This window comes from Crotalus tigris, unplaced genomic scaffold (assembly GCF_016545835.1).
Source record: "Crotalus tigris isolate CLP2741 ecotype Arizona unplaced genomic scaffold, ASM1654583v1 scf7180000024293.1627790, whole genome shotgun sequence".
In the NCBI taxonomy this organism is placed as follows: Eukaryota; Metazoa; Chordata; class Lepidosauria; order Squamata; family Viperidae; genus Crotalus; species Crotalus tigris.
Window position 1 is genome coordinate 711,163 of NW_024100466.1, and position 12,435 is coordinate 723,597.

At 46.2% G+C, this 12,435-nt stretch overlaps 2 protein-coding genes and 1 non-coding gene across 4 annotated transcripts; 2 read left to right on the forward strand and 1 right to left on the reverse strand.

The window, feature by feature from the left end:
- Positions 1-1,075: 1,075 nt before the first annotated feature.
- Positions 1,076-3,510, forward strand: SNRPG (small nuclear ribonucleoprotein polypeptide G). 2 transcript variants are annotated; one of them, XM_039324165.1, is made up of 4 exons: positions 1,076-1,593; positions 2,129-2,151; positions 2,727-2,851; positions 3,350-3,510. In XM_039324165.1, exons 1-4 carry the CDS (start codon positions 1,562-1,564, stop codon positions 3,398-3,400), a joined length of 231 nt encoding a protein of 76 aa, XP_039180099.1. In that variant the 5' UTR covers positions 1,076-1,561; the 3' UTR covers positions 3,401-3,510. The 2 variants fall into 2 exon arrangements, with proteins under 2 accessions (XP_039180099.1, XP_039180100.1); XM_039324166.1 differs by having other exon boundaries at positions 1,499-1,637.
- Positions 3,511-4,137: 627 nt separating this feature from the next.
- PCYOX1 (prenylcysteine oxidase 1) lies at positions 4,138-10,878 on the reverse strand. The gene is made up of 6 exons (XM_039324154.1): positions 10,721-10,878; positions 10,080-10,286; positions 8,942-9,116; positions 7,376-7,587; positions 6,158-6,313; positions 4,138-5,200 (listed from the first exon to the last, which is right to left on the reverse strand). The coding sequence occupies exons 1-6, from the start codon at positions 10,818-10,820 to the stop codon at positions 4,563-4,565; spliced, it is 1,488 nt and encodes a 495-aa protein (XP_039180088.1). The 5' UTR covers positions 10,821-10,878; the 3' UTR covers positions 4,138-4,562.
- A 1,318-nt stretch (positions 10,879-12,196) lies between these two features.
- On the forward strand, positions 12,197-12,267 carry TRNAG-CCC. Its single transcript has one exon. It is a non-coding gene; the product is annotated as a tRNA-Gly (tRNA).
- Positions 12,268-12,435: the final 168 nt, after the last annotated feature.

Consider the following 12,435-nt stretch of genomic DNA (forward strand, 5'->3'; position numbering starts at 1 on the left):
GCAGGGAGAATTGCAGAGCCACTGCGGTTGCTCAGAAGGGTGAACAACTGCTGTGCTGCTGCAATTTTCGTGACTTTGGGACTTGCTCGTAAGCACTAGGGGGCTCCCGAAACTGAATTTCTGGTGACTTCCAAGTCATAACTTGCAGCTATTTCCTTGGCAATAGGACAGAAGTGGCTTGCTATGGCTACCAGAATAGTTTTCAACTAGGGATCTGTAATAATCTCCATTCAGGTACTAGCCTGGTCTGATCTTTCTGAGGATCAGCCAGGGTTGCGATAATGACCCTCTGGAGCGCTTTCCTATCTGCTACTGTGCAGTTGGCAAACCGCACACAAATGCAGTAGGTTAGAATGCCCTCTGTGGAGCAATGGTAGAAGGTCACCTGCGATTTTTCATTCAGTTGTTTCCTGAGAAGTCTCAAGAAATTTAATCTCTGCTGGGCCTTCTTAGCCACTGCTATAACATGAGCACTCCAGGTCAGGTCCTCCTTTATGGTAATACCCAGAAACCTAAAGCTGCCCCCCCCCCCCACTGCTCCACACGGTCACCACTGACGATCGGGCTGAATGTCTGATCTATTCTTCCTGTAATTTCCTATAAGCTCCTTGGTCTTAGTTGTGTTGAGAACCAAATTATTGTCTCTGCCCCACAAGACCAACCGCCCCACCTCATCCCTCTAGATAGGCTCTTCTCATCCCCCTTGGAGGATGACTCCACTGTTGTATCATCCGCAAATTTAACAATAATATTGCTGGGATGAGTGGGGGGTGCAGTCATACGCGTATAGCATAATTTGATTGTTGAAGTCCACAAGTCATAAAAAAGGCAAGGTTGCCCACCCCTGGTTTAGGCTGAGTGAAGCCAGCCCACGGTTGTTCTTTCCTGATGGGAGAGCAGCCCTGTTTTGCTTTCCCATTCAGTGCATCCTGAATTCTGGGCTGGAGGTCAAGTGACGGCATTTATTTCTCAGGAATGAGCAGATTCTCCAACGTGTAAGTGGTGGTTATTTCTGGCCCTTCCAAGAGGAGGAAAATGCAGCCTTCGAGGAAGAGACTGCTTTGTGGAAGTCCCGGGGTGAGCTGCCTCTGCCCGCCTTTCCCCAAAAGGGAGTCCAGCTGACTTCCGGAAGGAACCCGGCGTGCCTCGTTCCGGGGCCTGGTGGGGATGGAGAGAGTCCGAAAGGCTCGGGCCGTTGGTTCCCGCCACGCGCGTTGCGACCGATCCCGCTAGCTGACCCGGGAGCAGCGGCCCTTTCGCTCACGGGGAGCCCAGCGTGGCATCCGCGAATAAGCGCCCCAGACCGGCAGCCGCCTCGTGGCCGAGCGCGACTCAACAAGAGGGCGTTCCCAGGGCGTCGGGGATTGGTCGCTAGGATTGGGGTGGCCCCGCCCTCCGGGAACATTTGGGCGCGCTCGAGGTTCGTTGGCTTGGCCGTCCTTTGCGCCTGCGCCTGAGGCGCCTGGTGATTGGGTAGAGAAGTGAGCGCCGTGGGGACGTCAGACCGCAGTAGAGACGAGCGACAGACGCTTCGCGAGGCGGTCGGTTTGGAAAAGGAAGGATGAGTAAAGCACACCCGCCGGAGCTGAAGAAGTGAGTGCGCGCCGGGAAGTAGCGTCGGGGCGCTCTGCTCGGAGGTACCGCGGGGCGGGGGCGCGGCGTCCAGAGAAGCGAGCGGGAGGCCCCAGCGGGCGGCGGGAGCCCGTCCTAAGGCCACCCTTCGGCCCATCATGCACTGCGCGGCATGTGGCCATAGAGCTGCTTTCTAGAGTTGCCTTTCTCGGCCCACGTGGCCGTTCCTTCCGGGCCGCCAGCAGCCAAGCCCCCCGCTTCAGTCCCCCGAGCGCTCCGGGACGGGCAGAAAGTCTTGGCGAGGCCCTCCGTCCTGCAGCGGCCCATCTCTGGCTCTATTTGCTATTATTCTGCCTTAGTTGTGTGTCCCTCTTCCCATTTTTAATACTTGTCTTTGAACCATCCCTCTCTCGTATAGGACCTTGGGCAGCTTGATTGATTATGTCCCATCAAGTAATTTTTGAATCCTCGGGACCCCAGATGTTGAGAGTCTGGAAAAAAATCTTTATTATAGACTTGACTTGCATGAGGCTTATTTCCCGTTTTGAATTTTCAGGTTTATGGACAAGAAGCTATCATGTAAGTGAACTGATTGTTTTGAAGATTCTGTTTTGCAAGGAAAAACTATACAATTTATTTCTTGTCTGGTTACCTTGTGAAAGTAACGTTCCTAAGATGTGATGATTTCCCTTTATTTTCTTCATCCATTGCATCTGTTTCAGTACTTTTTCAATTATTGGTGTTTTATGCTCTAAATATTTCATTAATTTTGAACTGATTTTCATAGTTCATTAATTATTTAGTCTCCCTATATCTATTTCCCTGTATCCATGTCAATTCTGGTCACCACAGTACAAAAGTGCAGAGAAGAGCAACAAAGATGATAAAGGGTCTGGAAGCTAAATCATATGATGACAGTTGAGGGATCCTATCAAAGAGGAGAATATAACTGTCTTCCAGTATTTGAGGGGCTCTCACAGAGAAGACGGGATCGACTTTTTCTCCAAAGCCCCAGAAAGGACAAGAAGCAGTGGGTGGAAGCTTGCTAAAGAGAGATCCAATCTAGCAGGAAAGAGAATTTTTCTGACAGGGAGAACAATTAATCATAGGAAAATATATTGAGGACCACTTAACTTGCTATCTGTTCTTTGCAGTAAAACTAAATGGAGGTCGGCATGTTCAAGGGATATTAAGAGGTTTTGATCCATTCATGAATTTGGTGATAGATGAGTGTGTGGAAATGGCACCTGGTGGACAACAGAACAACATAGGGATGGTGGTAAGCAAAAATGAATTAAGTTAAAATTAAATTAAGATAAATTAAGAATTGTTGAAGCCATTTTACCAGGAAAGGGAACGTTAAGCTGTTGCATTCATGGTACAGCGTAGTTTATCTTTCATGTTCAAGAACCATATAAATAAAGTTGCAGTATAAATCAACTTGTATTGATTCTAGTAGTAAAGGAAGCAGTTATTTTCATTTGTGATTTAGGTCAAGGGTTTCAAATTCTCCTTCAGGCACTTTTGATACTAAGAACCCTGTAGTACCTTTGTCAGTAGTCTTAGATTGGGGACACCAGAAGTATTCATCAAATACTATTCTAGTGAAGTAAAAATATTCCTATGAAAAACTAAGTAATTTGCCATGGATCTTTCTGGATTAGTTGTAGAACAATCCTCCATATTAGCTGTCTTTAGCCATCTTGAAACTAGTTTATTTTTTTTCTTCTTCAAATTCATTCTTAGGTATGCTAGTGATATTTGTTCTGATTTCTAGGTAATACGAGGAAACAGCATCATTATGCTAGAAGCCCTGGAACGAGTATAAAAAATGAAGTACTGGCTCTTGCTACAGTGTGGGCAATTTTTATTATTGTTGGTTCTACAGGATCATTCCGTGTTTACATTTTTTAAAAAATAAATTCTTAAAAGTATAAATTTTTTATTTTCTCCTTTCTCAAGTTATATTTTTTAATAGGTTTGGTCTAGTGGTGAAGGCACCAGGCCAGAAACCAGGGGACTGAGTTCCAGTCCTGTCTTAGGCACGAAAGCGGCTGGGGGGACTTTGGGCCAGTCCCTCTGCCCACAGCAAGGGGCTCAGGCAACAAGCCAGTCGATTCCCATCACAATCAAATGGCTCAACACTTGGTGAATCTGCTACTTATCTCTGGAATTTGTCAAAAGCAATCCTGACTGTCAAATTTCCTTCCCCTTAAAAAAAGAGAAGGGGCTTATTCGGAACGGATGCCTCATAGTTTCAATGTGCTGTAAATGCAGCCGGAGCAGCTGAATTCTCCTCTTGCAAGTCCTCATTTGCATAACTATACTACTAAAAGCTTATAAAATATGGATTTTATAACTTCAGTTATTTGAACAGCCCAATTCAGAGATCAAATTGGGCATATCCATTCTCTCTCATTCCCCAAACTAACGACTTCCAGAATGGTAAAAATGTCTTCTAATCAAAACTAGTGAGTTGTTGGAGTCGCTGTCTGCCAGGCTAAGTACCTGAAGTCTCTTGGCAACTTTATCCAGTGGCTTTAGGAAACTGCTACGTAAACTATCTCAGTTGTCAGCCAAAAGACTTTTTATTCAAGGTTTTTCTTGCGCCCCAAAGAATTACTTATAGCAAGTAATGAGATTTGCCAAAGAAATCCAGAAGATACAGTAGTTTTTAAAAGGCTATTGCCAAGAATTCCCTTTAAGCCTATTTTCTTGGAGTAGCAAAGTAGGTTCAACAGTGATGGTTGCAAACTGTTTCAAGCTTGAAACATATTTTCAAAAGCTTTATCTCACGCCCTTGTAGGAATGTTCTGAGCTTAAAATGGCTCTAGTTACTGCCAAGGGAAGACATCTGAAGCTTAACATTTTGGGCTTCAAATGGAGCATTTCAAAGTCCAGACATTTTGCGCACTCATACCCAATACCCAAGGTACGTTGCAAGTTCCCCACACCCTTTGAGGCCTCCCCCCAATCCTTGGGATGCCAAATCAAAGCTCCGTCTTGAGTCGCTCGTGCAAGTTCTCTTGATCAATCATATTCATCTTACTGTACCAATGATGGTGAGCCAAGAGGGCCACATTTTTTGCAGAGATGGCACTCATTTCCATGGCGCTGGCTGCCCATTCTATGGCGTTGACGTAATACATGTGGTCGTGGAGAATGAAAGGTGGGCACTTCTCGGGGGGGCTGTAGTGTGGGTAGGCCAACCATATCCGTACTTCCACCAAATCATAGGATGAGAAGAGCAGTTTCAGTTGCTCGTTGGTCAGCAGCTGACGGGAGAACAGTTTCCAGACAGGAGGGCTCAGGTTGCCTTGAACCGGAGAAACCATACCAAGGCTGTTGATGAATAGATGAGGGTCTTCCATCGTGAAAATGGTCTTCAGGTGGAATGGAGAAGGATCCTGGTAGCCAAAAAAAGAAGCATTGATGTGCCCACGGACAAATGTTGCCACCGTCTGGTGGTAGGAAGCAGGGAACTCGGGGATCTGTGGGCTGAAGTTGTGGAAAGTTATGTTGGCAATTTTGCGTTGCAAGGGAGTAGCGATGAGTAGGATGTCGTAGGCATCTGATGTTACTCCAGATGTAGAGTTGTAGGTAACCTCATACTGCTTTGTCAGACCACCTTTGAAACAACCAAGAGAAATTAAAGCAGCAGTTTTGACGTTACTATAATTTTTACTGCCTGAGATAGAGATGTTTGGGGTATCTTCCAAATGTGCAAGGGTGCTGGCAAGTTAACTTTTTTCAGAGAACAGCAGAATGCCAGGGCTGCACAATTCCCAAGCTACTCTTTTTCCCTTTCCTGCCATACTCAGGCACACCTTGTGATAACTTTCTCCATGTTGTGACCACCATCAGTATAATTGGTCCCAGGGCTCAATTCACTCTGAAGCAGTGACCTAATCAGGCAGCTCGCCCGTCAAGTTTCATCATCTCCAAAATGGCAGATGTGGACACCAAAGGGGAGGTTTGCTGTTCAGCTACCTGGTCTCTGATGAAAATCCTTCCCAACAATCCAGGGTGGTTTGAAAGGAAGGAATGGAATTCCCATGTTGTGTTTGGGGGACGGCAACACACACCCCAGGCTGCTCTGTCTCAATCATCACAGAGCTTTTTCAACACCTCCCGATCTGGAGCTGCTGCTTCTCAGTTTTGGTTCTAGGAAGTTTTCCACGACCACCCTGCTCATGGGGTCTCTGCTGAGGTCCCACCCAACTTAGCTAGATTTAAAATGGCCTAATTTAAAAAAATGGGCTTGCCTGCAGCAAAGCCCCAACTTCCAGTGCCATCTCTTTTCCTAATAATGACACTGGACTCCCAATAGCCATAGGGGAATTGTATCTTGATGCCTACCTGCAAAGCAGAAAGGCATGTAAGGCTATTTGAGAACATGGAAGAAGGGAGAGAACAGGAGTGTGAAACAGATCGGCAGCTATAAGGAATTGGGGAAGTGGCGGACCCAAACTTGTGGAGGATGACAGATTGCCCACTTCTTTTTCAATCTTACACAGCTTTCATGTTTGATAAACTTATCTCATATTTTGCAAATGTGAAATAAATAAATATTAGGAAACCACACCTGAACGACCCTTCAGCCTTGTTTTTTCTTCTATGGAGATAACAGGACCAGAAATCAGCTGGGCTTTGGAAGCATATAGAAGGCCTGTACACACCAATTTATTACCACCCTCTACCGACCAAAGTCCTCCACTTGCTCCAGCCAAAGATACAGCTCCTACAAAGAAACATAGTCCAAGAAAAAAATGGTCAGACACACCTAAACAAGACAGTAGCTGAGGCTAAAGTGATTCAGTGACAGAGTCAGAAATAAAACTAAGCCAAAACTTTGAAAACTGTTTACAAAATATGTGAAGCCAGCCACTGGACACTTGTGTTTATGACTTACTCTTATGAACAAATCAAATGGCTATGGCTTACTGAGTAATGTGCAAAACCAACTATCCTATAATGTAACAAGGGAAGTAACTGTTATGCTCCACTTTCAACCGGCTGTCATTTGCTACCTTTCAAAGAAGTATGCAAAGTCCTGTCTGTTTGGGGGAGAATTTACTTCCACCATTCATTTTTTGACACAGGGACTTCCAGAAATGAAAGTTCCCCAAATGTATGCCTGAAGGTCTTGGTACATTTTTCTTCCTTCTGTTCAATCGTGCCTGATTCTCAGAGTGTCTGGACAGGTCCCGGCAGTTTTCTTGGCCAGGTTTTTCAGAAGTGGTTTGCCACTGCCTTCTCCCCAGGGCTGAGAGAGAGAGTGACTTCAACAGAGGAACTGTTGGCTGGGATATTTGAGGTGTTGTAGTCTCAATCCTATTAGCAAAAATGGACCAATAACAACACAAATGTCACCCCAGAGGTGACACAAATTACAAAATCTATGTAATTTACAAGAAGTCCCAGGTCACGTTACAGTGGTAAAAATCTCCAGCCCAAAATATTCCAGAAAACTTAGCTTCGGGGTGGCTAGTGCACTTTGTATTAGCAAGAAAAGAAAAAGACAATACATTAAGTGCTGGCAAAATATAACAGTAAGAGCTTGCAGAGTTTCAAGACTAAAATGGAAGGCTGAGTCCACCTTGAGCTAAACCAAGTTAAATCTGTATATCCAAGTCCTCAAGATAGAACAAAACTAAAAAAATACCCTCTCTTCTCTGCAGCTTTCTCTATCCTCAAGTCATTTATAGGTGGATTCCTTGAAGCAAGTTGTGCACAAGCACAAGTGGCCGTCCAGGGTTGCAACACTAAATTTGCCACTTCAGAATAAACAAGCACCACTTACCTACGAAGCTGTTAATGCTGGCACTTTGCCCATAGTTGACTCGCATGATAGGGGTTACCATCTCGTTGATGAATGCCTGAGAAAATCTGGCCTTTTGCAGGGACTCATCGATGGTCTGGTTCAGCATGCGAAGAAAACTGGCCCCTCCAAGGGCCTGGAGCAGATGCTCAGGGCTGCTGAAGGCATAGTCGCGGGACTGGTACCGATAGACCCTGGACCAAAAAAGGAAGGGGGGAAGTAAACAGGCTAAAGATATTACATTGGTGCAAAATAGATCAGTGGGGCAACATATGCTTTTAATAACGAATATCTGAACTAAATTGAGTTGATTACCTCTCTTATTAAGGCCCTTCTCCCCGATTGCTGTTTCACCAGGTGACCAGCTCTTAAAAGAGTCCTGGTTGTGCCAAACGTCTTTCATTTGAGAATTATGGAGGCCACTGTGCTCTACAGTATGCATTGTCAGCTGTGAGGCCTTCTATAGGTGTGTGCCTTTCCAAATCATGTCCAATCAATTTAATTTACTACAAGTGGACTCCAAGGTGTAGGAACGTGTCAGCAATGATCAAGAGAGAAAAAATAAATTTCAACAACAGTAGAATCAGGTTGCGGCATAATGAAATTGTCAAAAGGGGGCCTGAATACTTTCTGAGTGCACTATAGCTTGTTAACCCTGCTAAGTGAGCACAATAGTTTTCTCTCCCTCGCTTCGGAAGGTAAGAAAATTCCTAGATGGAATCTTTTCTTATTACATGTTTTAATGCAGTATTTTTCAACCACAGCAATCTTTAAGATGCCTAGGTTTCAACTCTCAACATGCTGGCTGGGGAATTCTGGATGTCGAAATCTTAAAGTTACTGAGGTTGAGAAATACTGTTTTAGGAAGTGGCAACTGGCATTTATCTAATTGCTGGCTGCCATCCAAACTGGTTTTCCTTGTAGGTCATCTCCTGTTTCATCTGCTCTTGGTCTTTCACTTAACTGCAAAGCTCATTTTGTATCTACCTCTTTTACTGAACATTCAGGGTGTTATTCTGTGCTCATCTGTTTGCTACTAGAATCTGCTACGAGCAACGGACACGCTGTGTTTGAGATTTCAAAAGGTAAAGAAGCCCCTGAGTTGAGTTCAGCTCTTGGGGATTCATGGCCCCGAAATTAGGAAGGGGGTGGCCAACTTCCTCTTTGGGATGTTCTTGGACTCTCCACTCTAGCCTGTAGTCTTGGCCACCCATCCAAGTACGAACCAGCCTTGTTTGTACTTACTCTTCCAATCTAGAAATGTTTATGAAGCTTTGACTGATTGATTTAAACCAAGCCATCCAGTGGTCCTCTTCACAATTATAATATGATAAAGCAACACAGTAGAGCCAAGCAATTTCCTGATCTTTTTCTTTCCCTGGCAGACTGAGGCCTTGCTTCCCAAAAATAAAAGGGCTCAGGGGAAAAGCAAAATGCATTTCATTTGAATACAAGGAGCATTAAATCAATTAAACCTGGTAATATGATCACCCTCACCCATTATGCCCACTGAGAAGAAAAACCTTGGTGCAGAGTGCTGCTCCTTACCTCATAAACTTTTCCAGGACTTCCTCCACCCACATGTAGCTTCGCAGGGGGTTCAGTCCATAACGCCAGAAGAGCTTCAGAAGAGTCCAGACATACCAGCTGCTCTCCTCAAAGACAAATTCCTCCCCACTGTAAATGCCTAGGAGTCCATCTTGACTCTGAAGAACAGAAAGCCCTGCGGATTTAAAGACAGAGCCGGCAACTTGAGGGGGAGAACCACCCAATGCCCCAAACTTCTGAGGTCCTCTCTGCAGTCACTGGCCCTCAAGAACGACACAAACTAGCCAAACTAGAACTGGGATGCCTCCTTGGGTATTACTGGGACAAATGCAAATTGTACGTCATTTCAAAAGAATTATGCTAAAGCATGGAATGACATTAAGGAGAACGTATTAAGATGGGAGAAATTACAATTCTCAAAAGTGGGGGGGGAATTTCTGTGATAAAAATGATTGTTTTGCCTAAAATGATGTTTTTGATTCAGATAATATCTGTTTTGACAATTAAGTACAATGTGAGCAATGGGAAAAAGATCTATCTAAATTTGCATGGAAAGGAAAAAACATGTTAACTGCAAAATGTTACAAGATGCAAAGGGGAGGGGAGGACCAGGTTTACTGAATCTGAAGTGTATTTTGCATCTTGTTTGGTTTGGATGAAAGAATGCAAGTTGCTGAGAAATCAAAGAGTTTTAGAAGGGCATCATTTCAGTTTGAGTGTCATGGATATTTCGGGTATGATAATTGAAGTTAATATGGATTTTAAAAATCACTTTATTAGTTGTTCCATATTAGGAATATGGAATCGGTGTAAATCCAGGCTGTGCCCAAAAACACCTTTATGGATCTCAGCACAAGCACTTTACAAAAAAGAAACAGGCAAAGACAAATGGTAAACATACCTGGAATTAGAGAATCACCAGAGGGGATATAAAATTAAATCAAGAGATCAATTAAGGACAGAAACTACCAGAAAGAGCCTAATCTGAGCCTGCATCACCCCACACAGCCCCCTTCCAAGCCCGAGTCTGAAGGGCAGCGAAAGAGCCCCCAACGGGCACCCCAAATGCACCCGTTCTTCCCACAAGAGGAATTCCTTCTCGGGCCTGGAGGAAAGAGAAAAGCGGGGGAGGCCTCACCCAGTTCTTTGACGAACTGCTTCATGTGCAGGTTGAGTGGGTGCAGGACGGCGCCGCCCGCCTCGTAGTCCCGGCCTTCCAGCCGGACGGTGGCCAGGCGGCCCCCCACCTCTCCCCTCTCGAAGACGTCGATCCGCACCTCGGGGCCGAACTTCTGGCGCAGGAAATACGCCGCCGAGGTGCCCCCAATGCCGGCTCCGATCACCCCTGCAAGAGGCAGCCGCGTGGCTTCTTTTGCCAAAGGGGAGCCGGAGCTCTGCCCGTCCCCGCGGCCCCCTACCCACCGCCTGCCGGACGCTTCGTGCCCTCCACCCGCCCCGCCGCCCCCGGCTCAGCAGCAGCACGAGCGCCTCCCGACCCCCCAGGCCTCGGAAGCCCGCGGGCGCAGCAGCCCCCCGGACGCCCCGCCTCAAGGCCCGGGAGGGGCGGCTGCGTAGCGTGACTCGGTAGCCCAAGTAGCTCCAGGCAGGCCCGTCCGCAGCCCCCCCCTCCGCCCTGCCAGGTAGGGCGGGCCGAGGGAGCCGCTCGGCCCGTCCCGTCAGGCGGCGCCCAGCAGCCCTCCTCCCGGCGCCAGGTCGCGGGGAAAGCGAGATCGCCCCCCGAGCGAGGCCTTCGGGGTCCGCCCCTGCGGGCCTGGCTACCGATGCGGGCAGGCGGGCGGCGCAGCTCTGGCGTCCCCGAGGCGTCCCCGCAGCAGAGCAGCAGCAGCAGCAGCAACATCGGCGACACGCGCGGAGCCATGGCCGAACGAAGGAGGGAGGGCCCCGGGCCCGGCCCCGTCTCTCTGGAAGGCAGAGGCCCCGCCCCAAATGGGCGCCCTCGGTCCGATGGCCACAGCGTTGCCACGGTGATGGATGCTTCTTCCCATCCTCGTAGTAGAATCTTTTAAACATTTCCTTGGGTTGGAAAGAATACCGTGAAATTGATTAGCCAAACACTGTTATTTAGAATATTCACTGTACAACCAAAGGCTGAATTTGTTCAGAATATTATTTTATTTACAATTTTTTGTATGCTAGCTACTCAAGTGACTCTATAACGTCTCCTGCTTGAGAAGGGGTTGGACTAGAAGACCTGCAGGGTCCTTTCCAACTTTTGTCATTCTGTTATTTTGGCATTCATTCCAAGACTGTTGAAGGAAAAGTCTTCATCAGGGCTCAATCCAAGCCAGGAATAAACAACATTGGCAACTGCTTTAGAAAGAAGGATGCAGTTTATTGAAGAGGAGAGCCAGACAGAAAGATGGCTCTGGAAGAAAAGAAAGAGAGTACCTGTAGGGAGTGGGGTTTTATACCCTCTGGGGCTCTTGAGGTTGCTTCCTGTTCCTGTTTGAGGCTTTGTATTTCCTGTGTCATGTACTTTGACCTGAGTGTGCCCCTTTGGCATCTGTGGGCTAATCCTATTATGTCCTGTCTTAGAGTTTGGGTGGGGTATGTAGATTTTAGGTGTCTTTGTCTTCCTAAGCTTCTAGCTGGAGGGCTCCAACCTTCCTGAACGGATTATTTACATCTGCATTTCTACAGAGCTGATTTCTGCTTGGGAAAGGGAGACTTGGGACTATTAAGAAAAATTGGACATGCTTTTCTGCCTCTTTTAAGATTCTTTGAGGAAATATAATATTCTGCCCTTTTAATATTTCCTTCTCTGGGGGCGGGGTGGGCTGACTTCCCACTACTCTGAACCAGAATCTGCTCTGTGCTAATCTCCAATATACCTCAGAAGGATTTTAAATATGAGTCTACCTTGCAAAGTTGTTGCAAGATTAAAATAGATTTGGGGGGGTTGAAGGTCACTAAGGCATTATGAGTAAGTGTAAGCCATGTTAAAGAGGCCTGTGTAGAAAAAAAGGCTGAGGAAGATAGTCTGATTAAAATTAATAGGTACTCCAAATTACACGTTCCTAAAAAGGCTTGCAATTGTATAGGTCAATTTGGTGCATGTATTTTCTGTTCAATTTAACACATTCAGTTCACTTTTTTTCCATCTTTCGATTATTGCTTTCATTTTTGAAAGGACCCATTTGGATAATACTGTTTCTGACGGCTTGTGTTATTTATAGGCAAGCTGATCTTTTGCCTTTGCTTTCTAGACGATTCTTCCGAATAAAACCTACAGCAGCGCCGCTGGTGTAGTGGTATCATGCAAGATTCCCATTCTTGCGACCCGGGTTCGATTCCCGGGCGGCGCAATCCTTTTTTTTCCCCCCTTCATTCAGCATCCCTTAAAAAAGCGCCCATCACCAAATTTGCCTACTTCCTCTACCTAAACGCTGACTTGATTCTAATTTTTCTTTTTTTAGAAGAAATGAAAGAAAGCCGGAACGCTCTATAAAACACCACTTCTGCGCAGGCGTTCT

What these genes read in the sequence shown, in the direction of transcription:
- SNRPG (XM_039324165.1), top strand. Translation starts at nt 1,562, where the DNA reads ATGAGTAAAGCACACCCGCCGGAGCTGAAGAA. An exon ending in CACCCGCCGGAGCTGAAGAA is followed by an intron (nt 1,594 to 2,128) that starts GTGAGTGCGCGC and finishes TTGAATTTTCAG; the next exon opens with GTTTATGGACAAGAAGCTAT. An exon ending in TATGGACAAGAAGCTATCAT is followed by an intron (nt 2,152 to 2,726) that starts GTAAGTGAACTG and finishes TGTTCTTTGCAG; the next exon opens with TAAAACTAAATGGAGGTCGG.
- PCYOX1 (XM_039324154.1), bottom strand. Translation starts at nt 10,820, where the DNA reads ATGGCTCCGCGCGTGTCGCCGATGTTGCTGCTGCTGCTGCTGCTCTGC. An exon ending in CCGCCCGCCTGCCCGCATCG is followed by an intron (nt 10,287 to 10,720) that starts GTAGCCAGGCCC and finishes TGCCTCTTGCAG; the next exon opens with GGGTGATCGGAGCCGGCATT. An exon ending in AAGGCTGAAGGGTCGTTCAG is followed by an intron (nt 5,201 to 6,157) that starts GTGTGGTTTCCT and finishes GTTGTTTCAAAG; the next exon opens with GTGGTCTGACAAAGCAGTAT.